General features: G+C 38.2%; 1 protein-coding gene across 2 annotated transcripts in view; it reads left to right on the top strand.

Moving 5' to 3' along the window:
- The first annotated feature begins 1,421 nt into the window (after positions 1-1,421).
- The window catches only part of POU2F1 (POU class 2 homeobox 1), a 221,263-nt gene continuing 196,342 nt past the window's right edge, over positions 1,422-26,342 (top strand). The window contains exons 1-2 of one of the 2 annotated variants that reach the window (XM_031936831.1): positions 1,477-1,535; positions 7,050-7,187. In XM_031936831.1, coding sequence (XP_031792691.1) covers positions 7,181-7,187 — 7 coding nt within the window. In that variant the 5' untranslated portion in view covers positions 1,477-1,535; positions 7,050-7,180. Of the gene's footprint in view, positions 1,536-7,049; positions 7,188-26,342 lie in introns of both variants that reach the window. The other variant, XM_031936828.1, reaches the window with a different exon arrangement.

A 26,342-nucleotide genomic window follows, 5' to 3' on the forward strand; every position in this document is an offset into this window, starting at 1 on the left:
GAATTGATTTTTTCTCTTCTCCAATGCAGACTTTGAGCTGCCCATTTTGAACACCCTAATTTCAGTGAAATGAGTCTTCATGAGAACATAATACTGAAATAATTCCTCTATAATACATTTTTTTTGCTCTTACCAAAACAAAAAACAAACCCCTAGATGTGCCTGAAGATTTAGTTCAGGCTAAAATAATTAAAATTTTGAGTTCTGGCCAAGGACAGCTTCAGAGAACCTTAACAAAATTAGAACAACTGAAAAAAGATGTTCCCCACGAAAAACCTTCTCTAATTCCCCCCTGCCCCGCTGTTTGCGCTAGGACTCTCGGAGATAGAGACCCCAAGGCATTCAGACCCCCTCCTGGGTGCTCATTCCCAAAGGGTACTTTTGCTACAGGCTTCGGGTCCTACTGCGCTTCCTCAGGTGCTCTAAGTAGGGAGCTGAGGAAGCCGACGCGCTTTACTAATGGGGAAAGCCAGCCAGCAAGCATCAATTAAGCGCCGGCTGGATGGCGAGCACCTTACTAAATAAAGGGTGGGGATGCAGAGAAAGGTGAAAGATTAAGTTAGCCCGCAGGCGCCTCGGGAGCTGGCAGCAAATGCACTACAGCCCGGTCGGTCTCTAAACTCTCCAGGGCTGGGTCAGCTGAGTGATTGGGGGCGGGGACTGAGTGGGGGATTCAAATTTAAAGCGGGATGAGCCACCTGAGGCGCCACAGGTGTGGGCCAGGCGGGGGTTCGGGCGCGCGCGCGCAGCGCGGGCCCGCGCACGCTCCCAGCGCGTCGGATAATCTGAGGCGCTCCCTCGGCCTAGGAGCCTGAGAGGCAAAGTCTCGGTCCCCTGCGGCCTGTGGGGCCCGCTGCCTTGACCCCCTTGCACTTCCTTACAGTGTAGCCGATGAGGTTACGCTGCGGCCCATGACGGGGAGGGAGAAATAGGCCTGCGAGTCCCTCGCTCCGCACGCCATTTCCTCGTGTTAGTCCACAAACTTCCCTCCCAAAGCTGCGGCGGGCAACGGAACTCATGTTCTGCTCACGCCAACTGCGCAAACGCAAATGTTTTAGGAGTCGCCAGAGCGAAGGAGGGGCGGAAAGGGGAGGAGGGGGAGAGAAAAGAAAAGCCACCGAACACGAAAAACCTACACAAGTCGCAGCCGAGAGGGGAAAGACTGCGCATGTGTGTGTGTCCGAATCCCTTTTAGGTCCCCGAAGAGAAAGTGACGCAGGGACCCGGAAAGTGAAGGGGGAGGGAAGCGAGGGGAAATGTGAAGAGGCGCGAGGCGGGGAGGCGCAGGCGCGGAATCGTGAGGGCGGGCGGGGTGAGGGAGAACCCGGGCTGTAGGCGGAGCAGAGTGAGCATCAGCCTCGCGCGCCCCCTGGCGCGCGCCTGGTGTGAGGCGAGAGAGCTGGGGGGGGGGGGGGGGGGAGCAGGGAGCGAGGGAGGGTTTATCGACCGGCCGATTTTGGTTAAAATATTCAAAATGGCGGACGGAGGAGCAGCGAGTCAAGATGAGAGTTCAGCCGCGGCGGCAGCAGCAGCAGGTAATCATTACAGCATTTTACATATTCATATTCATACTCAAGCCCGGCTCCCGCTGCCCCCCCCTGCGACTTAGCATAATTTATTAGTACTCAGGATTATTATAATTAACGGCGGGGAGATGGGGGGCCGGGGAGCCTGTAGCCCCCGCCGGGCGCCGAGCGAAGGGGGTAAAGCGGCTCCGTGCGTCCAGGCGGAGGGGAAGACAAGGGGCAAAGGGGGAAGGCCAGCCACCTGGCTCCTCCAGCCCCCGCTCGTCGGCAGCCCGGCCCTCTCGGCCGGGCTGCCGGGTCCGCGGCGGCGGCGGCGGCGGCGCCGGGGGCCGCGGGTGCGGACAATAAAGACATTTTACATATTCATCAGCGATCGGCCGGGCGGGTGGCGGGAGGCTGCGCCGGCCGGGGCCGGGGGGCCGCCGCTGCCGACCCGGGGGGGTGTGTCGCCGAGGGAGGGGGCGGGCGAGCACAATGCCGAGGACCGGGGGAGGCGGCGGCCGCCGCAGGACCGGGACCCCGCCGGGCCGGACGCCCGGTCGGGGGCGTGGAGGGAAGCGGTGCCCGCGAAGGGGGGCGAAGGGAGCCCCCGCGCGTCGGTCCAGCAGCCCGCCCCGCCGCACGTGGGTCTGAGGTTTAAAATCCTGGGGTTACTCCTTCCTCCTACCAACCTCCGCGCTCCCGCGGCCGCGTCCCCCCACCCCCCGGGCTTGGGGTCTCTTCTCTGGCGGGGAGGCGTCCAAGGGTCAGCGTGGGCCGGCGAGGGGGGCTTGGACAGTGGGGGGGCGTGGGGCGCGGAGCGTCTCGGTGCCGGGGTGGGTTTGGCTCACCTGGTTGTGGAAGGTGGAACCAGGAAGAGCCACCTGGGCGGGAGCTCCGGAGGGATTTGCGGCGTCGCCCCCTCCCCGCTGTTCCTCGGCCTCGGGACCGCAGGCTGCCGGGAGGAGGACTCCTGGGTCCTCTCGCGGACGTCCCGGCCACCCTCGCATAGTTTGGGGGAGGGCACTAAGAGACTCATTTCCCTGTCTGGGGGCGGGGGGGGCTCGGTGGAGGCGGGCCGGGAAGCGGGCAGCCCCCAGCCCCGGGACGGGCCGCTCGCTAACTTGGTGACATTCTTGCTTGCTCCCGCTCTGCCTGCTCGGACCGTCGGGACGGAGTTGGAGGGCTGCGAAGGGGATTCCCCTCCTGGTTTTGCGGCGGCTCATGCGCTGCCCCGGGTCTCCCGGCCAGCTCCCTCTCGGTACCTCTCTCATTTGAATAATGTCTAATTCGGGGAGGTTTATATTATTGAAATGGCCGCCTGCCTTTCCCCGCCTCTCATGTTTAGTAATTCAGACCTTTAATAACAGCCACTCACAGCCCAACGCCGTGTTTATATTTTACATTCGCCCCATGTGCTTTTGTGGTTCGATATGATTCTTTTTTTTTCCTTCTTGGCAATCCGCAGGGCTCCAAGATCAAACCCAGGCTGCGCTGGGAAGGGAAGGGGGGAGCGCTAGGCCCTGGCTCCTCCAGCAGATGCCTAGGCCTCATATTCGCTGCCGCTTGATTTATTTACTAATAACCAAAATGACTCCCCCCCAACTACCTCTCGCACGGACACACACCCCACCCCACCCCCTGCGGGCAAAACCCCTCCCCCCGGGGCTTGGCCGGCCTCAAAACCTCGGAGCCCCTGCTAAGGAAGAGGCTCTGGGGTGTTGTGTTTTGTTTTTAAAAGGAGTTTTCGCGTAATTTGTAGCAGGGGTAGGCACCTTAGAAAAAATGGCTTGGTTTCTCAATTTTTAGGGGAAGTTGGGCTATGTAAAATTCCTTCATCCTTTCATATGGTTTGTTTTGGGGTTTAGTTATTTCTGTTTAACACTTTCACTCCCTGAATGATCTTTTTTCTTGTATTTGTAAAAATCAGTGTAGGTTTCCTAAAGGATGTGAAAAATCCTAAGATTTTTATATATTTTTAGTAACAGTGAATTTCTCAGTGCCATCTACTTTCTCTGTAAATTAAACGAGTCATTTTGTGCTTTTGGAAGTTTTTATTATTAGTGTCATCCACTAAAATCAACACCTGATACTTAAATGTAGGAGATACTTGAAAATGTTAGACCAATTGGGTAAAAATGTAGGGAAACACACACACACACACACACACATTTTGCCTCCTAGTCTGCTAGAACTTTGCTATTCTCTTCCTCTTCCAAAATGGTCAGAATTGTTTCCATCAAGATTTTAAATAATGGTGTTATTTTAAAAAATAACAGTTTTTGGAAGTAACAGTTACTTTGATTTAGATTTCTTCCCAGGTAAATTTTCATTTTCATTTTGTTTTATAGCTAGTAATAGGATAATGATAGAGCTTCTCCTTAGTGACCATCCATTTACTTTTGGAGCAAAATAGTAGACAGCAGACCTTGGTTTTGTTTTTGATGTTTTACAGCTGCATGGGAACATGTCAAGAGCCTTTACATTTAGCTCCTGGCGATAAGCATCAAAGTATGTGTCTTTAATTTGTAACAAAATTCCTGATTTGATTGACTTAAAGCAATTCAATTTTCAAATAACCTGTTCACCTTTTTTTCCCTTTCTATTTTGCTCCTGTTATACACAAATTCTGAATGCTATATAATGCTATATATAGTGCTATATAAAAAGAACTATGTCTGTTGCTTTAATGAGAATGTTCAGGTGAATAACTACTTCAAAGACTAGCAGGATGATTTTGGGTGGACAAAAAGCAGTAATATGATTTAATTCTTTAAATAGTGTATGTTTTTGTATCCACTTCCCAAGATGTGGTCAAGCTGATGATGTCATTGGGCAGAGGACAAGGTGCAGTTAATTTGATTTATTGGCCTGAGGTGAAGTGTAGCAGTGAAACCTTCTCATAGGGAAACCATTTATCTCAGGACAATTTCCTTTATAGCTGCAATTTAACCACTACTGAGACGGTAGATATTTTATCCGAGATGATAAAAATGTATATCACATTTTAGAAACAAAATTTTACTCCGCAGACTAATATATATGAAAAAGGAAGAATTGTTAAATTTTGATCTTGTATTTTTGTATGGCAGAGCTGAAATATGATTCTTTACATGGTTTTGTGGAAGTAGATTTCCCTAAATTATCAAATACAAAAATTGTGTTAATATAAAAGTCCCAGATCTAAACTCACCCTTTCCAAAGGATTGTTTTAAATAGATTATGTTCCTAAACTAATGAAGTGTACCGTTTTGCTTTTAGACCTCTGCAAGAACAGTGAGTTAGTGCTATACATTTTTATTAAATTGAAAATACTTGCATTTTAATCTCCCTTGATTTTTAAAATGAGTAGATTCCCCCCACCCCACCCCACTCCTAATTCTCCTTAACAGTCTGGACTCAATCCCCCTTGTTTGGATTAGAAATTTACAAAATGTCTTTTGTTAACATAGCATTGCCCCTAAAGATTGTCTGAAATATTGATAACTTGGAGTTTTTCTTCATTAGTTAGTTTGAAGTGATCATTGGGTGTCCTGGATAGTACCTGAAGATAGGTGACAATTTCTGTATTTGTTAATTCCCCATCACTTGTAAACATTCCCCTGAGGGGGACGTCGGGTGGGGGTGGGGGAAGGCTGGAGGCCGAAATGAAGTACAGCTCAAACTGGCCTATCGACTTTCTCTTGAATCTCTGAGGCCACTTCCTATAGCTTTCAGGAAAACACTATGCTTTCCCACCTGTAGTATCTCTCTGTGAATTTAGATCTTGAATATAATACAGTAACAATCTAAATTATTTGATTTTTTTAAAGGGTCTTACAGCCAAAATATATTTTTGTCTTTTTTCATCAAGTTGTTGAAAGAATCTGGAAACTATTGTCTTGCGGCCCTTTTAAAACCGTCAATGCCAACTTATTAAATTTAAGAAAAGAATAATACAGATTTCTCATACTGTGGTATACCATTGTACATTTTGATTTTAATGAATTGTAATTGATGTGAGACCAGATCTAGATGATTGTAGACTTAGGTTATTTGGCAGATGGATTTCATTCAGATTTATTACCTAGCAGGATACTCAGATAACTTAAGTGTATTTATAGTGGCATCAAAAAGTTCAACAAGTTATTATGAAATTGGAAATTTGAATTCTTCATTAGATGACTTTTCTAAGACTTTTCCTTCTGTAAATTGGGAAGATGGTATTATTAAGAATTAAAAGACTTGGAATTTTTTTTCCCTAGCAACTATAACATTGGGTTAGAATTTAGAATTTTAACCTTGTTGGGGAGTTTCATGATCTCTTCTTTGACCAAAGAAGAAATTTAGAATCTAACTTGGAAGTGAATTGCCCACTATCATGTAGCTAAGTCAGTGACTGGATGAGATTCCCTGCCATCCCTTTTAAGTCTAGCTCAGTCCACTGTGCCCTGCTGCTCTAATAAAAACACAAATACATCATCTTTGAGTTTATTACCTTTACTTTGTTCTGTAAACAAATTTAGACAATCAACTTTCTTGAATTACTAGAATTATGTTTCCTAATAGGGTATCATCTCTGTTTATAAACCAGCTAGCCAGTGAGAAACTGTCATTTTTCTAAGTAGCATTTCTAGTTTTATGTTCATGTTTTCATAGATTTCTTCTTATTCCTTTGTGTTTTGAATGCAGCAGGAAAAAAAAGTAGTGATTGCTTTATTATATTAGATGTAAAATTGTTTTCATTGGTCACTTAAAAAATTAAAAGTATCTTTTCCTAGGATAGATTAAAATTATTTTTTAAAATACTATGACTCATTAATTTGCATTTAAAGAGCAGTAACTTTATTTCACTTGAATAGTTTGTACAAAGATTACAAGTTCAGTAAAAATAATGAACCTGTTCACTGTGGAGCCCCCTATTTTCCTGGGATGCATTTCTTCATAGTAGAATTAAGGTTTGAATTTTGAAAAATTGAAAGTATTGCTCAGAAGGTGGGTTATTTTAAAAGAAAACAGAGGAAGTATGCCCTCTTTTGGTCACCTGTGAGATTTTAAAAAACAAAACAAACCATTGGATTCTGCTTTATTTTAATATAGTAAAAATCTATGAAATGCCTCCTAAAAAAAAAAAAAAAAAAAAGCTTGGCTTAGCATATAGAGTTAGTTATTTCTTCCCTTTTTTCTAGATTCTTGTTTAATACTTATTCCTTATATAGGAAGCTTAACAGAATTTTTGGCCCATCCTTATGCTATTCTCTAAAGTGATATTTCTAACATGGCAGTTCTGATACATATTATATCTTGGTTCTAGGATAGAACTAACATCTCTTAGAGACATAATCTCCCTTTTCCTTGTCTTTCTCTGTATTGTCTGCATAATCTCATTTTACTCTAACTTTATTTCTCACTTGTAGCACTCTATCTGATGAATTATTATCTCAAGATACTCCTTCATACCTTGTTAGGAATGGTTACTATCAATAGAAAATAAGTTTATTTCTTTTAAATTTGTCCAGATTTTTTTGCTAATTATGTACATTTTTGTCATTTTTTTTTTTCCAGAAGATCATTGCATAATTTTATAGCTTTGCAATACTGTTTAGAAGCACAGTGGTTTTGTTCTGAATTGAAGAATTTCTGATCGTGATCCAAACTTGCACATTTTTCATCAAGAATTCTAAGAAAAACAGACAATGAATGGTATGGGTAAAGTAGAGCCATTGCTTGCTTTAATAATCCTCTTTAATTTATGTTTAGAATTTAGTTCTATAAATTAAATTTCACAATGAAGCTCTCTACTAAAAATGTATATGGCTCAAGAAGTTCTTTCTATTTTCATTTGATAGCTGGGTAGTTTACTGAGCTTTGGAAACAAGACCTCTTCCTGATACGGTTAGTGACTACTGCATCTTGTTCCTTTTATTCTCTGCAAGAAAATAATAAAGTTTTCAGTGTTTCCTAAGTTTTGCCAACTATAAATGTAATGATCAGAATTCTACAAATTTCCAAGTTAATGAGGATTCTCTCTTAAGGAAAAAACCTAGAAATTCAGATAAAAAGAAGACCTCAATTTAAAAGACATTTCTAAACTATTTTTTTTTAGTTGAAGATACATTCTGAAAATTCCTATGTAAAAGCATCTATTTCTCTGCCTGTCCCACTCAGATATACAAAGATTGGAAATCTTGAAATTTGAAGGCAAAAACATTAAAAATTTTTCTAGCTCACCTATCTTAATTCTCTGTAAAAGATTGTTGATTCTTATGTTAGAATTTGGATTGTATACAAAAATACAAAAGTAAAATAATTTTCTTTATATATAATCAGAGTTGTTTCCCTTAAATAGTAAAGAAAACAAAAAAACATACATATGACTTGAAAATAAGCATTATGTGTAGGGTTTATTTTTCATTGTTAAAAACTTGGCTTCACTTGTATTCAATTAATTGTACTCCTAAATGAAGGACTAGATTTTGACTAATTAGATATTATGGAGTATCCAAGGGAAAATATTCTATCAACATAAAGTGTGAAATAATCCAATCACTTTGTTTTTTTTATTGTTCACACTACAATTTCTCAATGAAAAACATAATTTCTTTAAATCTATAGAGGTTATGTTATAGTCAGAATTTTGTTTTTATAGCTTATCTTTGCCTCTTTTCAGTATTTAAATTTTGAGTATATATTGAGTAACTACTGTGGATTGTATCTATCTCTGTTGTGATATCCAAGAAATATAAGGTTCTTTTCTCATTGATAAATCAAGGCCTACACATCTAGAATATTCAAAAGATGGCAAGATAGCATATAATAAAATAGCAAAATGTATCCCTCATTTCATTAAATTAGACAAGGTTGCAATTGGAAAAGCTTGGAGTATTGTCAAGTTGTATTGAAGGGATCTTACAAGTGACACAGTTGAGTGCTTTTCAGATTTTTTTTTTCCTTATTGTCTCAGCATTATTTTTCGTTGTGAGAAATCCTGGCAGAGTGAACATGTAAAATGGCAGACCTCAGAGAAATTCAGGTTGTATATATCCAGGTACACCCTTTGAGAACCACTGGTAATCTTTATAAAGGGGTAAACTGAGACCCCATAGGATTAAGCAATATGCCCAGGGTTATGTAGGTATTGAAAAATGGTCTCCTGATTCCCTGACTAGTGCTCCTTTTACCAACTGCTGCTTTACGGAGGTTTGACTTGACATAAACTGAACCACGGAGGACAGAGATTGTCATTGCAATTGTGAGCAAAGAAAAAAGACATGGGCCAAGTGTTAGATAGATTTAGACATGAGCATAGCACATGTTGGGGATAGCCATTCTGACTTGTTTGGGTTGGCAAGTAATGGGTAGAGTCATGGAGGGTAGTTGATTACTTGAATGCTAAATTTGATCTTGTTGATTCTGGGGAAGCTACTAGAGACTTTTGAACAGAAGAATGATGTGATGAAGGTGATATTAAGGAAGATTACTTTGATATGGAGGGCATATTGCAACTAGAAAAGACTGCCTGCAGGAGGTCAGAGAGGAGGCTACTATAATAATTCAGACATGAGTTATTCTTTGGTGTGGAAAATCTAAACCATGGCAGGCACTCAGCAAATATTTGCCGACTAAATTAGGGTGGTAGAATGATGGGATGAATATAATGGAGAGATATTTTTGAAAGAAGAATAAAGGTGAGGTTTGTATTTGTGTGAGACTAGATTGCAAGATTTGGGTTTTTAATCTAGTCAGAGGTATGACTTTAGGCAATTCTTTAAACATCTGTCCCAGTTTCTTCATAAAAAAAAATGGGTAGGTTGGACTAGACCTCCGAACTCCTACAATTTTCTGACTTGTGAATTTATTGGACATAGGGAATGAAAGATACAGTTGACTCTGGTTTGAACTGGAATCACTTAAAGAATGGTACCATCAGCACCAGTAAGTTTTTGTCACATTGGATGTTACAAAACTGCATGTTATTTAATTTGAAATTTTCTAGATTTCTTGTAAAGATTTCAATATTAGACATTTATTAAGCGCTTTCTATGTGTCAGGCACTGTTCTAAGTGTTGAGGATGCAAAAAGGAGCAGAGGACAGTCACAGTCCTCAAGAATCTCGCAATCTAAAGATAGAAATAGTAGATTAAAAACTCAGTACTGAGATTTAGATATGACTTTGAACCCTGAGAATACTAAATTCTCTGTGTCTTTTATTGGCTTTAACTTTTACTTGCAATATGGTTTTTCTGGGGCAATTGAATCGTTGATAAAGTGATGATTATGCCAACATAAAGGAATTGCTATATGGAAAGTAATAATTTATATGAGGTAAATAGAAGAGTAAAATGAAATAAGCAATTTTATTATATGTATTGTTTCAGTAGAGTTTGGGTTGGTGTCAAATTTGGAGCTAGATTTATTTCTTAAAAATCTTTTTACAGGAATATTACAAATATACAATGTATGTACATTCAGTAATTAATACGTTCTCCAAATTTGTGTTCACATTTATATTCCCAAAGCCATTTGTTCTAATATATTGCTATATCCAAACAAACTGCAAACTACTATTATGTAGAACTTTCCAAAAATGCTTATTTCCTGTATTATCACATTGAGATAGTCTCAGTGGGTATAGGATCAATTGAGAAATTCTCTTCACCAGTTCAGTCTGTGTCTTCTTATCCCCTCCAGGCAATATTTTCTATAGGCAATATTTTGTTGTGTTTTTGTTTTTTCCATTTCCTCTTACAAGTTTGTCCATGAGGAGTCTGTCTGCAGTGCTGATGGCTTTCTTCACTTTCTCCTAATGTAAGAGAGGTACTGGCCTTCTGGCTGTGTCACCTTGTTCGGAGCTCCGTTCTATGGACGGCAGTCTGCCCACACCTGCCACATACCTCTCCATTGATCTTTGTATTGTAGTAATTCTAACACTTAAAAGAAAAAAATATATAAATGGCCTTCGGTTCTATGCTTTACCATATTGACTAAAATCGCTGACTTCCATGGCTTTTTTTTTTTGGGGGGGGGGGCGTAAATAGTAATTTGGCCATATTCTAGTTATTCCTTCTTACCTCCTATGATTTCTTAGTGTAATACCAGTTCTATTATTCTATGCTTCCCTCTGTTATTGTTTAGTCCTTTTCCAGTCATGTCCAAGCCTCTTTTAGAGGCTTCTTGGCAAAGATAGTAGAGTGGTTTGCCATTTCTTTCTTGCTCATTTTACAGATGACGAAACTCAGATAGATGGGATTCAGGGCCTCCTCCAGGACCACTGGGCTGGTGTCTGTGGCCAGAGTTAAGTCAGCCTGACTCTAAGCCTGGCACTCGCCTATTGTGCCACCTGGCTGCCCAGCTACTCTGTTTTCTCCCCCATTTAATGTCTTCCTTCCTTCCTCTGTCGAGGTTGAACTCAGTGTCTCACTTCTGACCTCTACTCTGCCTCGCTAGATCCCCACTCTACTTCCTTGCCTCATTCCTTCTCACAAGGTCCTCCTCCCAGTGTTTCCTTTGCTGCACTTAGTCTTCCATAGCATCACTGAAATGATCTGGGTGAGGGGAAGCTCTGACTGAGTCGTCCTGCACAGAAACTCATAGCCCCAGCCCCGCAGTTAAGGTCTTCCAGCTCTCATTCTCCTTGGGGGCATCACTAGCCAGGCATCCCCTCTTGATCTGGCTTCCTTCACTTGCTGCTCTGCTCCTGGCACAGTCATGTTTGAAGAATGTCATCATCTTGTAAAGTCCAGGCAGCCTTGTTGCTCACACTTTATTAGTATCTCCTCTATCCCCATGATTTGTAGAATGGAGCCCTTAAACTCTTCCATTTAAGGAGGGGACAGGACTAATGTCTGACATCTCATTTCTTCTTTGGCTGTACTTATTTTTTGAACTTTTTTGGCTTCTCTACAGTGCCTCCAAGCCACTTTCTTCTTGGTCACCTTAGCTTTCTTTTATCTGTTGTTTTCTCTCATTAGATTATTGTGTTTGTATGTATTTCCAGTGCTCAACACATAGTAGGAATTTAAAGAAAAATATTTCTTGATTGATTGACTAGCCAAACTGGACTGTTTAGCTGTTCTCTGACCTCAACATTCCATTTCAGCTCCTGTCCTTTATGCATTAAACCTTCATCCACCACTTTGCTTCTTTGAATTGTCCTCTTCCTGGAATTGCTTGGGTGTTATTTCCTCTTCCAGCCCTTCCATGAAGCCTCTGTTGCTGCTGCTCTCTCCCACTTTAAGTTAGTTTGTATTTATTTACTTGTGTATGTAAATGTTGTTTATGTCATTCCCAGAGAATTAATCTCCATGTAAATGGGAGACTGTTTTTCCCTTTTTATTCTTAGTGCCCAGTAAAGAACCTTACGAAGTAGTAACTTAGTAAATGTTGAATCAATTCTCAAGATTGGACTTGGGATTCGCCACCTCCTTGAATAAAAACTTCTGAACATTTTTCTCTGATTGAATATATAGTACTTAGTCTGAGCTAAGTATAATCAATTTAGCTTTGATATAATCAATATCAAATTGATATTCCTTGCATGTGCATTTTTATATATCATCTTTAAAGGCAATCAGGCATTCAATCAATAAACAGGTTTTAAGGCCTCCTAGGTGGGTCTGGGTGGTAGATGGGATGGGGATTATGCTGAACACTAAAAAAAGACAATAGACAGTCAAAGAGTTTATAATCTAGTGGGATGCATACAAACAAATATACAAAACAAACTATATGTACAGGATATATAGGAAATGATTACAGAGAAAAGATACTGGAATTAAGAATTGGGGAAGGTAGGATTTATTTGGGACTTAAAGGAAATCAGAGAGGTCAGAAGTTGGGGAAGAGGAGCTAGACTATTCTAGACCTTGGAGATCTCCAGAAAGAATGCATGGAGCCTAGATATGGAGGGTCTTATTTGTGAAACATCCAGAAGACCCAAGGATCAGAGAATAGTAGGGAGGGGCCTCAATGGTAAGAATGGCTTTGAATGTCAAACAGCATTTTATATTTTATCCTGGAGGCAAGAAGAAGCCACTGGTGCATATTGAATAGGAGAGGTGACATCATCAGATTTGCACTTTAGGTTAGTGGCTGAATGGAGCATAAATTGAAGTGGGGAGAGACTTGAGGCAAGCAAACCCAAAGCAGGCCTAAAATGGAGAGGGCCTGCCCTAGAATGGTGGCTGTGTCAAGTGAAAGGGGGCCTGCCCAGGACGGGTGGCCGAGCTAAAAACCACAGAGGACACATCTAGGTTAAGATTTCTGTTGGACATCTACTTTGAGATGTCTGAAAGGCAATTGGAGATCAAAAGAAACAATGGGGCAGAAAAGATAGATCTAAGAATCATCAGCATAGAGGCAAAAACTATGGACTAGCACCGTAGTATATATGATAGATCTCAAACATTTAGGTTTGAATAAAGTGCCACTTTTTTTGTCTCAAATGATTTAGAAAGGCTTTTAAGAGGGAATTAATATGACAGGTTTTTAAATGTTTTTATTATCTTACTCATTGTCTTCAGAGCCTCACCTAAATGTTATTTGGAATCTTTTGGCTAAAATAAGAAGAAATTATGGTTCAGGAGATTGGTTTTTGTTAGGAAACTGGCCCTTGAAGGCAATTTCAAAAAAAGAGTTCCAGAAGTACATTGAGAAACAGTGTAGCATTATTGGAATAAACAGCTTTATAAAATGACTCTTTTGACAAAGAACTCTCTTGGATGTGTAAATTCTCATGCTTGTGAAAGGACCAGTCTTATCACTTTATAGTCATACTTTGTCTCTACTAACTGGTTTAGATACTCACTTTTCTGAAAGAATAGATAATCTCCACATGTCTCTCTTATTACCACCTGTTGGTACCAAAGTTCATTCTTCTAGAGCTGCTTTATTCAGTTTATGGCCTAGTTGTCAATTCTGCTTTTCCAGTGCTTAACTCATTGTTTTCCTTTTTGACTTCTATTTAGTATTCCTAGGAGAAGGAAAAAAGGGACTAGAACAGAGGAAGAGATAAAAAATTCCATTCCCCAACAGACGCTATTTGTAGTATAGCTATTGAAAAGTTGGAATTTCAGATCTTTGAATTAATAACACAATATTCTTTCTAATTGCATTTGGATTTAAATATTACAGTTTTTTTTTCTTCCTATCAGAAAATCAAGGTTGGCTTTGAGATAATTCACAAAAACTAATTTGCAGCTTGTAAATACTGATGTTTTGCTTCTTTAGGTATGATATACAGTAAAGATAAGGAAATACTTGTTGATTGATTGGTTTTTACTAGGTGTATGGACTAGGTTTGAGATCCTTCCTTTCTTGTTTTTACTGGTAATGTTTACCGTTATTCCCCTCTCCCTCCCAATTGTGAATTATGTTGATTGGTTAGTTAAAACTTCATAACTAATTGCTATTTTTTTCCTCACCTTGATTTTTATGCAACATATGAGTGTTATCACTTTGAAATTGTTGTGCTGCTAGGTAGCTGAATATTCATTTTGTTTGTGTCTGTTATGTTTTTTCATAATTTCTGTTGTCTAATACAGAGGCGTCAAAACACATGGCCCTTGGGCTGCATGTTCACAGGGGTGGTCCAGAGATTCTGTATCTTCTTAGTGTAAGGCTTTGCTCAGTGTTGAATAATAAAAATGTGAAAAAAAATTAGAAAACATTATTACAAATTTTTTTTTGCTAATATAGACTCCTTTTTTAGGGAGGAAAGATAGGTTGTAAGAATTAGTCTGATATTTAAATGTTAGTCCTACTTTGAAACAGAACAGTTTTAGACTAAACAAGGAGTTTTTTATTTTAACCTAATAAAATTTTATTTGTAATGTGAGTGAACAAGTACAGTTTATTTATAGGGGCCATAGTAGTTCTTAATTATACCTATGTAATAACCTTTAAACAGTTTGTTAGACTAATGCTGATAAATACTAACCGCCATTATTAAAGATTTAGGACTATCATCTGGATTTCTTTCAAAATTATATTTTCATTCTGTCTTACATGCAAATTTAATAGCCCAGAAAGTATTTATTTTAGGGATATAAATATTTTGTTTTTATGACAAGGATTAAATGGGAAAATAGGGCCATTCCTAATTTTTTTTTTTACTTCTTGGTGTATAGGGAAATTGGATCAGCCCCTCAATCATTTGAAAAACTGACATTTGGGTAATTGGCCTTTTTGTATTTCTAATTATATTAGCAATTTTAAAGAAGGTGTTGATAAGAAAATAAACAGCTAGCTATTATTAATTATTCATTCATATTGAGATGGATATTTTAGCATAGGCTGTCATGATCATAGGTACTGTCCAATACTTTTAAACTTATTGAAAGATTTTTACCAATGCAGTATTTTAAAAATATCAGTAGAAGATTAGACTTGTAGTCAGGAAAACCTAATTGAATTTTGATTCAGATGTGAAATAGCTGTATGACATTGAGTAAGTCACTTAGCCTTGTAACTACCTTAGTTTCTCCAGCTGTAAAATGTGGATAATAGCAGCACTGTTTTTGGAAATCAGATGAGATTAAGGTAATGTTCTGAAAGTACCTAAAAATGACTTTTTTTGTAATTGAATTGTGGATACAAGCTGCTGTCTACTTGCTGAAAAGGAATATAAATGCCAAGTAAATAGGATGAGGAAAGATATCTCATTTTTTTTTCCTTATGTGATTTAATTAATCCCTCTAAGTCTATATAATTTGAAAGTTTTTGACTCCATATAGTTTGCAGATTGAATATTCTGTATGGTGACAGCTACTTCAAAATGTCTTTCTTAAATTTTTATGCATCAGTGTTATGTCCAGCCCAGTTGTGGACAGATTAAGCTTGTAAAGATGCTTTGGCCCCGTTATTTTCAGAGTTTTCAAAGTTTCTAATTTTAATACTAGGATTTGTTATCTGTTAGTTAATAAAAGGTAGTGAAATTCTGTTAATATAATTCTGGCCACCTAAGTATGACTTTCTATTTTTCTGTACATTCAGAATCATTGCAGAACCTCTATTATGCAGTAAGTTTTGATTCCTTATGGGGAACTTTTCTGTAATATATGGTAGTAGTAGCTTGATCTTTAATTACTATCAGAAACTTTATTTTTTTAAACAAATCTGCATGACTGCCATTTGTTAGGCTTTTTTTTTTAATTGACATATATTTGGTAGAGTTCATTTGCATGTTTTGATTTCATGCTTGGATCTTTGTAGTTTCTTAAAGTCTCTATAATAATCTACAATTTTCTTTCACATTTAAGTCCAGTTGTCTTATACATTCTTGTTGTTAACTTTTAACTTGGCTTTGTAAAGTAAGTTCTGTTTGTTCCAAAATGTTTAAGTTGCTTGTGATGTGCTCTGAGGAAGTCTTTTAATCTCTTTCTTTTTTAACAAGGAAAATGTCTATTCTTGAATGTTATGAGCCCTGTGTTTTATTAGCATTGTTCAGTTTTGTTTGAATGCACTTTAGATCCATTGTCATCTCTTTTACCATAACAAAAAGGATATGGTAAGACTGGCAATTACATAGGTGTTTAATTTGTTCTTTCCATTACTTTTTGACGTTAGCCTCTTAACATGTACTGCCCAAGTTTCCTCCTTGATATGATCTGTCTTATGTTTGATGTCTTCAGCGTAGAAAAGACTTAGGCATTTTAAAGTTATTTCCATTGATTCAATTCGACCTCAGCATTCAAGTTCACAGTCTTCAGTTATATATTCTTCCTTGGAACACATTAAGAACTTTATGAGTCCCGATGTTATTTTTATATGACTGAACAGATTTTTCATAAGATGAAGTAAACTTTAATGTGATTTTTAGTTGAAATATATAATTTGATGTCACCCTTGTGTGTTTTGATGTGGTTGCTTCTTTGACTTGAAAGCCATGCTTTCTGTTCTTTTGCTCAGGATTGGTGATAGATTTAAGGGTAAGCAGAAGAATAGCAAGCTTCAGTGTGAAAGATGGCATGTTCTGTGTCAGTTGCTAATGACATTTTGTTGGTAGTTGGTTTTAAATACAAAGTGATTTTCCATGTGGACAGCAAGTATGATTAGAATTAGAAGTGTTACACTAATTAATAAAAGCAGCATAAATGTTAAGACAATCAATATATAGTTGCTTTTTTTCTCCCTGAGGCATCCCTTTTGCTTTTTGGTTAGTATATTATGTTCTTAAGACTGCTTGTAGATTTTAGAGATACACAAGATGTAAATGCTACATGTAAGTACACAAATTCATAACTTTCCAGTGTTTGGAAGGGGTTTTTATCTTTGGGTAATAAATATGTAATGTCTATTGTTCTAGGGAGCTAGTGATTCATGAATCATATGAAGGCATTTAAAATGATACTTATGGAACTTAATCACATGCAGTGTTTTCTAGTTTTACAAAGAAACTAGAGTTTCTGCCCCCTCATTTGACATAACTCTTCTGTCATTCATTAGATTGATGGAAAAATCTTTTTCAGGTTTGACTTATCTGTGTTTTTGTTGTATTGGACTTTGTGCAGTCATGTGGACTAGAATTTTTTGACATCTTCAGGGGTTCTAGCCTTTTTATTTTTAATAATTTATTACCTTTCAAACTATAATTTTTTAAAATTGCTGTTAAATTGTTTCTTTTGCCTTGCTTTGACAAATTGTATTAGCTTTACGTTTTGACTTCCATTATTACTTGTTAAGTAAAGGCATTTCTAATATGCTTTGGCTTTCTGGATTCCCTTCTGAAAGTTTTTTTTTCTGGTACTCTTTAATCAAGCAATGTGTTTTCTACTATTTGTATTGATTGGATATTCTCCCACTATGTTTCTTTTGATCTTGAGAGCCTTTTCAAGCTTCTTTTGCCATGATGGGATTTGACTTCAGTCCATAGGACTCTTCCTAGAAAGTTCCACCTTACTCTCATGATGTGGCACCTCTTCATCACTTTGTCAGCATATAAAATTGTGGGCAGCTTCTGAAACTTTTTTCACATATCATCATTTATGTTTGGGAGAGTGGTTCATTAAGGCAGATCTAAAATTTTTTAAAATTACTCTGTTTTGACATATTGCTTTATCTGTTGGAATATGATGACTCAGAAATTTTGAAATTCCATTTTATGTTCTGTCTTCAAAATTATCAGAAACATCAGCATTATCTACCTGCATTATTTAGGTAACACTTATACTTTGTGTTAAGTGTAAATTTTTCAGTGCTTTCAGATTGCGAAACTTTTTAAAAAAATAACTTTTTTTTTAATAATAAAATAAACCTAGATTTGTTTTCATAATCCAATCTGGATTTAGGAATGAAGTTATGTCTTCCTTATACAATGTATTACAGATCAATCTAGGGCAATAAGAAGCTGTCTTTTGTTGACAAAAAAACCAAAACAGAATGAAGCCTTTGATTATAACTGAACTGATAAGATCTGTTTCCAGTTTTTTTATGTTGTGGTGTTTAATCATATAAAAGCATTCATATATTTAATTTTACATTCATTTTAGTTAGCCTGGTTTTAGGTCAAAGCTATTTGCACCAAAGCAATTTCAGTAGGTGTGGTACTGGTGTTTTATGATTTGTTCTGATGTGTCTTGCCTTCTTGTGGCACCTTGAAAGGAAGGAGCACAATTTCATCTGCTGTTTTCAGTGTCGAGCTTGATCAACATGATAGTTTAGAGTAAGACCATTTTGCAATTTTGTGCCACCTCATCTATTTTTTGTATTTATAAGAGCAGTTTGATCATGTTACTTGGAGTACTAACTTGATTAATTGTATCACCACAGTCAAATTGTTTAAGTGTTTTAGTCTTTTAATTATGCCTTTACAACTACCATAACAATCTCAGAACACACAAAATCCTTATTCTTTATCAGCTTGGATGAAACTCCCTTACTTTGCTATTTCTTTCTTTCATATTCCCCTGTTCCCAAGGGCTTTGAGCAGATTGTTATTATTGTAGCTATATAAAAATTTTATTAAGTACTATATGCCAGGCACTGGGCTAAGCACTGGGAATACAAATGGAGAACAAACCGTTCCTTGCCCCCAGGAAACTTACATTCTAATGGGGGAAGGCAAAACATAAAGAGGGGCTGGGTGAGGCAAAATATCACCTGTATATTACTATATAAACTATGTTTAAGCAGGCTTTCTTGGGTGAACAAATCTGTGACTTCATAATGAACAGGAAATGCCATAGAAACAACCTGCAATATTGTGTGGATTGGCAGTGAGTCTGTAACTCAGTCTTTTTTTTTTTAATTCAATTTTGTTTTCAGTTCCAAATTTTCTTCCTCTCTCCTTCTACTTCTCCACTTATTGAGAAATCAAGGAAAACAAAACCCATTGCAGATATATATATAGTCACATGAAACAAGTTTCCATATTAGTCCATCTCCTCAGGAAGAAAGAACAAAAGATGTGCTTCAGATTGTACTTCAGTTTTGCCAGCTCTCTATCTGAAAGGGAAGAGATGTTTCATCCTGAGTCTTCTGCAATTGAGATTGTTGACTGTGTTGATGAATTACTCAAGAGTCTTTCAGGGTTGATAATCTTTATAAAATTTTCTATTAGTGTAGAAATTGTTCTCCTAAATTTTTTTTTACTTCACTTAACATCATTCACACAAGTCTTCCCAAGTTTTTGGGAACCATTCTCTCCATTTCTCAAAGCACAGCAATATTCCATTACCTTCCGTATTGTAACTTGTTTAGCCATTCCCTACTTATAGGCATCCCTTTCATTTTCAAGTTCTTTGCCATCACAAAAACAACTGCTCTAAATATATTTGTACTTATGAGTCTTTTTCCTTCTTGGTGTCTTGGGATATAACTCTAGATGCAGTTTTGCTGGGTCAAAGGATATGCACAATTTAGTTCTTTTTTTGGTGGGATAGAGTTCCAAATTGCTTTACAGGATAATTGACCAATTCACAGCATTACTAGCAATACATTTGTGTACCTTATAACCTATGGCCTTTGCTTTTTCTTTCCTGTTAGTTTCCCTCTTCTTGTCATCTTAGGCAATCTGATAGGTATGAGATGGTACTTTAGAGTTATTTCAGTTTACATTTCTCTAGTTATTAGTGATTTTGAATATTTTTTTCATGTGGCTATGAAATTTAAAGCCCTATTTTTATCTTTGATCATTTATTAGGTGGGAAATGGCAGTTTTATGAATTGCTTAGGGCGCTACAAAATTTATTGAATTGTCCATGATGATACAACTAGATTGTTAGATACAGGACTTAAGTTTTGGTTTTCTTAGGACTTATTCAATTAAAAGCTAATCCTCTAGAGTTCCAGTAGGCTGTATTGACTTTCAAAAGTAAGTGACCATAGCTATTTAATTTTATAATTTGAACACTGATTTTAACAATGTAATTTTGTGTTTATAGTACTTGAAGAATGTTAGTTACTTTATGGTTTCTCCTTTCATAATGTGGCTCAATAGTTTTGAGACATACATTTGAAAAATGTATCCCTCTGGTGATAACCTTATAGTTTTTATTTTGGAGATTTTTGGAGCTTTTTGATTACTACTGTCGAGTTAAGACCACATGGGATAAATTTAAGTGGTTTGACCAGGGTCATCTTATGCATTGTGAAAGCTGGGTTTCAAACTGAGGTATTCTAAAAAGTAGTCTATGACGACTGCACTAGCACCCAGGATACTTTAGAATCAGCCGGAGTCAGGATAAGCAAAAGTCCTTAGTCCTTATTCTTGGTCTTTAGATGGAGGAGTGAATTGGATGGAAGCAGAATCTCCTCAACCTTCTTCTTCCTCGCCTACCCCCAAAGTGACTCTAGAGCTAGTCTTACTCCATCCCCTAGTCCCTCCTACAATCCTCTGTCTACACCAATTATCGAGCCAGCACAGGATAGTGGGAAAGGCCATTTTCCAAGCATATGCCCATAGAGTATTGTCTAATCAGTAGTTAACTTCAAGTGCTCGGCTGTCCTGACTTCAGTGCATCCACTCAAGAGTTTCAGCCCTCTACATCTCCCACTTTCTTTTGTTTTAGAACACAGATGGTCACACCCTCCATGACTTCTCAGGAAAGAAGGTGAAAACACCAAAAAGGAGGTGATCATGTCCCCCCTGACATCTCAGGAAGGGAGATGAAAAGCACCAAAGGGAAGTGGGGGTTGCTAGCGGGTTTCTGGGCTGAAGGGTCTTATTGGAAATAGGTATGCACAAACACATCAGCATGGGAGGTATTGTACAAGCACATAGCAATAATGCAGAGGCTATTAGTGATGACTCTCCCCACAGTCAGTGTGCAGGCTCGATGTGGTATAACAAACATGAATTGTACATGCAAGTAATGCTATAACAAAGAATATGAATCAATATAGTATTGTAAGAGATTTCCAGAAGTCCTAGAAGGGTATGTAAACAACAGTTACACATACGCCTTCTTCAGCAGTCAAGAAATAGTCTAAAACCAATGTATTGTCCATTGCTTCATGTCAGGGAATCCAATGATCCCCACAAGTTTTTGAAGTCCTTTTAACAGTCTTTTTATGTGTTAGGGAATCCAATGATTGTAGAGGGCTGAAACTATTGGGTTGATGCACTGAGGTCGAGACTGCTAAGTGCTTGAGGCTAACTACTAATTGGACGATACTCTATGGGCATATGCTTGAAAAATGGTCCTTATCACTATCTGTACTGGCTCAATGATTGATGTATAGAGGATTGTAGGAGGGACTGGGGTGGAGTAAAGCTAGCCAGGGACACACTCTCTGTGGTAGTCGAGGGGGAAGGCGGTTGTAGAGATTCTGCTTCCATCTTGTTCAATCCTGAGTCTAAGACCAAGAATAAAGATGGACTTTTGCTTATCCTGACTCCGCCTGATTCTGAGGTATTCTGGGTGCTACCATGGTTGTTACAAATGATTCCAGCAGATTTTGAAGTCCTGCAACAGTCTTATCATTTCTCAGAAAATCCAATGATTCCTGAGGGTTTTGAAGTCTAATAATTTTTGATGTCCATGAATCAAACACCATAACTGCCATGTTCATTCAGTGGTGGGCACAGTAAGCACCGGAACTACCCAATGTTTCTTGGGTCTTCTCCTTTGTTTCAAGGGTCTGCTCCGTCTCTCTGCAATGGACAAGGCGAATATGGCTTGTTGGCACCCATCTGATTCCTTCTCCATCTGTGAAGATACAAGCAAACCCTCTCCCCCAAGCAGTTAACCCATCTGGTCCCTTTCATTTACCACTTTCTTGGTCTCTCCACATCACCTGGCGATTATCTAAAGATAGTGGAGCTGCTTGCACTGGATGCTGCCCTTCCGATGAGTTATAAAACTTGTCTGCCGGAGCCAGTGCATCTACTCAAGAGTTTCAGCCCTCTACAATAGTCCAAGATTTTAGTCATCTTATCATGATCTGGCTAGATAATAATTTTACTAGTTGACTATTTTATTAGGGAATATCTTTCTTTGTTTTAGTATCTAGATCACCTATTAACTAGAGTTCAATATGAAAAGGAAATTAAAAATCCTCATTATTTATTTGGTTGTTCATAATTATTTGTTTTGAGAAAAGTCGTACATTCATAATTTTCTGTTTTAAATTATTTAAATTTCACTACTTTTTATACTACTTCTTTCCCCCAGAATATGCCAGCTGAGTAAATTCAGCAAGATTAAGGTATCTTGACATAATATAACTTTGTAATGATGTCTTTGAATAGACTATATATATCTACACACACACACACCACACACACACACATTTTTTTTTAGAGAGGGCACAGATAAACATAAATGGTGGACAGAGAGCCTGCCTCCCAAATCCCTCCTATGACAGATATATTCTAGGGAAATTGTGATTTAACCTCCAGATCATGAGGTAATCTCAAAGAATATAAATTGCATAAAAGTGACAGACATACTTTCTTTGAGGAGGTTTCCTCAATTTTGTCACAAAGATATTTTACTTAGTAAGAATTAATCTAAAAATCATTTAAGTAAAGCTATCAAACATTCAGGATTTGCCCTAGATCCAATTTTGTGAGTGATACCCTAATCCTATTAATCACCCTTCTCTAATCCTAAATTTTGTTTTTGTAAATTAATTTTAACTTTCCCCAATTATTTATAATCCAATAAATATTTTACTTTCTAAAAGATTTTTTCTCTTTTGGGATAGATTTGAGATTTCATAATCATAATTATCAACCCTACCCAATGTACAATAGGAACAACTGGGTAGTACAATGGATAGAGCCCTGAGTTTGGAATTAGGAAGATTCCTCTTCCTTAGTTCAAATCCAGCCTTAGACACTTATGGGGAAAGTCACCCTGTTGGCCTCAGTTTCTTCAGAGTGCAAAATAAGAAGGAAATGGCAAACCACTCCAGTAGTATCTTTGCTAAGAAAACTCCAAAGTGGTGTCACGAAGTATTGGATGTGACTGAGATGACAACAGCTATGTACAATGCAAGAAGTACATTTCTATCCCTATTAAATATTGGTTTTTCTGTTTTTAACCCTCAAGGGATGGGATAGGATTTAAGAAGAAATTTCTTTAGTTGAATTTTGTCAGTCAAGTGACATATCAGGATCATTCAAGATTCCACAAAAAATGTGACCTAGTCATGTTTTGTTCTGATAGGAGTATATGTTAATGAGAGAAAGGAGAGCCACTACAGATATCAGGTCAAGAAGGCATTATCTATAAGATTATCTATAGACAGATGTTTTCCAGATTTTTCTGTTGTCTGTTGACACTGGACTGACTGCAGCAGAGTTACTCCAAGGATTTTGGTCTGGCCTTCCACTGAGGGAAAGATCAAGTGCATGAAGTCAAGGCAACAAATCAATAATTTTTTGTTATCCTATTACTATGTTCAGGGCACAGTATCAAAATGATCCCACAGGGAACTCCCATTCTAACAGGAGAAACAACATAACAATAACAATATACATGATATAGGATAAATTGGTGCCTGTATTGGAGGAGGGCAATTTTTGTAGAAAGCAGGATCTTGGCTGAGACTTGGAAGAAGTCAAGGAAACAGGGAGTGAAGAGGACGAAGATACTGGGAAGCTGCAGGAAGGAACATCTGTGTCAGAAAGAGCAAGAAAGCGAGTGCCTTTGAGTTCACAAAGGAGAAAAGTGTGAGAAGACCATAAATGTAGGATGGGCTAGAAAGGACTTTAAAAGTCAGAGGATTTTATATTTGATCCTGAAGATGACAGGGAACAACTGCAGTTTTTTTGAGTTAGGAGAAGATAGGGATGATGTGATCAGATACGTGCTTTTGGAAGATCCCTTTGTTAAATGAGCAGAAATTGGGCTTGGGGGAGGGAGTGGAAAAAGACTTGGAAGACAGTAGGAAGTAGGAAGCCAAGTCAGAAGGCTTGTGCCATAGGAACATGACAGGAGCAGGACAGGACATTTAGGACACTCTTAGTTAAAAAATGGCAGCTGAGAGTGATGAGGATTGAATTAAATACAGGGGAGCTAGAATAAACAGATTTGGAGTTGGGACAGGGGGAATGAGGATAAAAAGTTGAAGATGATTTTTGTAATGTCTGGGCTAGCTTTCTGGAGGTCCTTCTGAAGGGCCTTGGTCTTTAGGTGGAGAAGTGATGAAGGCAGGAGAGCCACCAGGAGAATGGTCAAAATATATCTTGGTATAATTACATCATTACAGCATACTGAATGTGTGTGAACTAGAGAACCATTATATCACCATACTAAGTCCTAAGTATAGATGTGAACTAGAGAACCATCATCTCATCAATTCCACTGAGTTAACACCTTGTTTCAAGTATATTTCTCCAGAGTTCTGGCCCTCTACAGTTTCTAGGTAACTTGGCTGACTGTGGTTGCCCTCAATAGAAATAGGGGGATATTAGGAGGAGAATGAATTTGGGAGGAGAAATAATGAATTCTATTTTCAAAATGTTGAGTTTTAGTTCTCTATGGAACATTTCTGTGGAAATGACCAGCAGATAGATGGAAGTGATAATAATTGACATTTATAAGATTTTAAGTTTATAAAATATCTTATATACATTATCTCATTTGATCTGTAAGTGGTATCATTCCTATTTTACAGATGACACTGAGGCTAAAAGATTATTAATTTACTCATGGACATCCAGTCAGTTTCAGTACCTGCATATTCAAATTCAAAAACTTCATGTGGAAGCAACTAATGGTGTAGTTGTTAGAGCACTGGACCTAATCAGGGAGTTCAGAGTTCAAATTCAGCCCCAGACACTTACTAACTGTATGACTCTGGGCAAGTCACTTAACTGCAATCTCTTTCAATTTCTTCAACTGCTAAGAGGAATAGCAGTAGCACTAGAAGCACTGAGTTCAGTGTCTGGCATGTAGTGGGCATAATTATAAATGCTTATTACCATCCCTTTCTCCCCCCACCCTTGTACTTTTGGTACAGCATACTTCATGCTCTGTTGGAATTTTGAATGTGTGTCACACATCAGGTGTGGGGGAAATGAGAGGTGTCCACAGGGCTATCCCTTTGGGTCTTGGGAAATGTGTCCTGACAGTTTTGCTTCTGGTTTGTTCCTTTTTTGCTTTGATAAGTGGCATTTATTAATGTCCTTGAGAGTAGGGACCTTCTTGTGTTTGTATCTCTAGCACTTAATATTTTGCCTGACAGAGGAAGACAAAACAAAGGGAAACCGGAAAATGGGAATGGATGGAGTGATTGGGGGAAGGAAGGGTAAGGAGGGGGGAGGGCAGCCAGTGTAGTATAGTGGTGGAGGAGGCAGAAGTAGTTCAAAAGCTGTCAGATTCCAACTCAGAATTCAGAATTATAGTTATTTAAATTGTAGGTTAGGAGAAAAATGTTACAGGGATTAGTTATGAAGAAAACTAGTCTCAGTTTTATTTTGGGAAAGTATCCCCTTGATATTGTCAGGAAATACGTCCTTATATATTGAGAGAAATTGTTACTGTGTTAACATCCATACATAAAATATTGTTTTGGTGCTGTGGCAGAAAAGATGTGTAATGGTATTAACAAATGTATTTCTGTCAGTAGATTTTCAGTTAGCTTTTGGGTTATTATACACTCAGTATAATCTAGAAACTTTTAAAATCTCAAGTGGATCAAATTGATTCAAAAATGATTTCCAGGGAACCTAGAAAATAGACATTATCCCTATTATTCCTTTAAAAGATAACAATGTGGTACCATCTTCCTTGCCCATTTGTGGGAATAGACACACTAGGACTCCCTAAGAATGCGAAAAATGACAATAACTTTAAGCCCTGCAATATATTTATTTTTATAATTTGACTCGTTTATTTAACACACAAAACAAATTAAACAATATACTCCACCCATAAAAAAGTTGCAATTTCTGCTTGAGAGAAATAGTATCCCCATACACTATGGAGTTTTTGCAGTGGCTGGTGCAGCTGTATTAGCTGCTTCTAGAATTTCCTTGTAGAAAAGTGCAAGATAACAAATGTTCTGGTGGGAGAAAATCATGTGACTAGGTCAGCCTGTTAGAGGCAAAGAGGAGGCTTTTCCAGAGTGTGTAGTCTGTTGGCAATGAAAGTTATAGCAAAATTTCACTTTTTATAATACCTTGATATATGAATACTTATGGCAGTAAATCATAAAATGGGTTAATATATACTATTTTTACATTTATGACTTAGTAAATTTTTAAAATTTTCTTTGTATACCCATGTAGTGTGCAATTTTTTGTAGTATGCTACGAATCTCCAAAAACTCACAATTATTGATATCCAACCCTCAACAAAAACCATGATATGTAGAGGTATTCTTACACACCTCAGTTTTCTTGTGCAAGAGAAATGCATTATCTAGCACTTCTGTAACAGGTTTTAAAACTGTCTTTGTTAAGAATTA

The sequence above is a fragment of the Sarcophilus harrisii genome, chromosome 4 (genome assembly GCF_902635505.1).
Source record: "Sarcophilus harrisii chromosome 4, mSarHar1.11, whole genome shotgun sequence".
Lineage (NCBI taxonomy): Eukaryota > Metazoa > Chordata > Mammalia > Dasyuromorphia > Dasyuridae > Sarcophilus > Sarcophilus harrisii.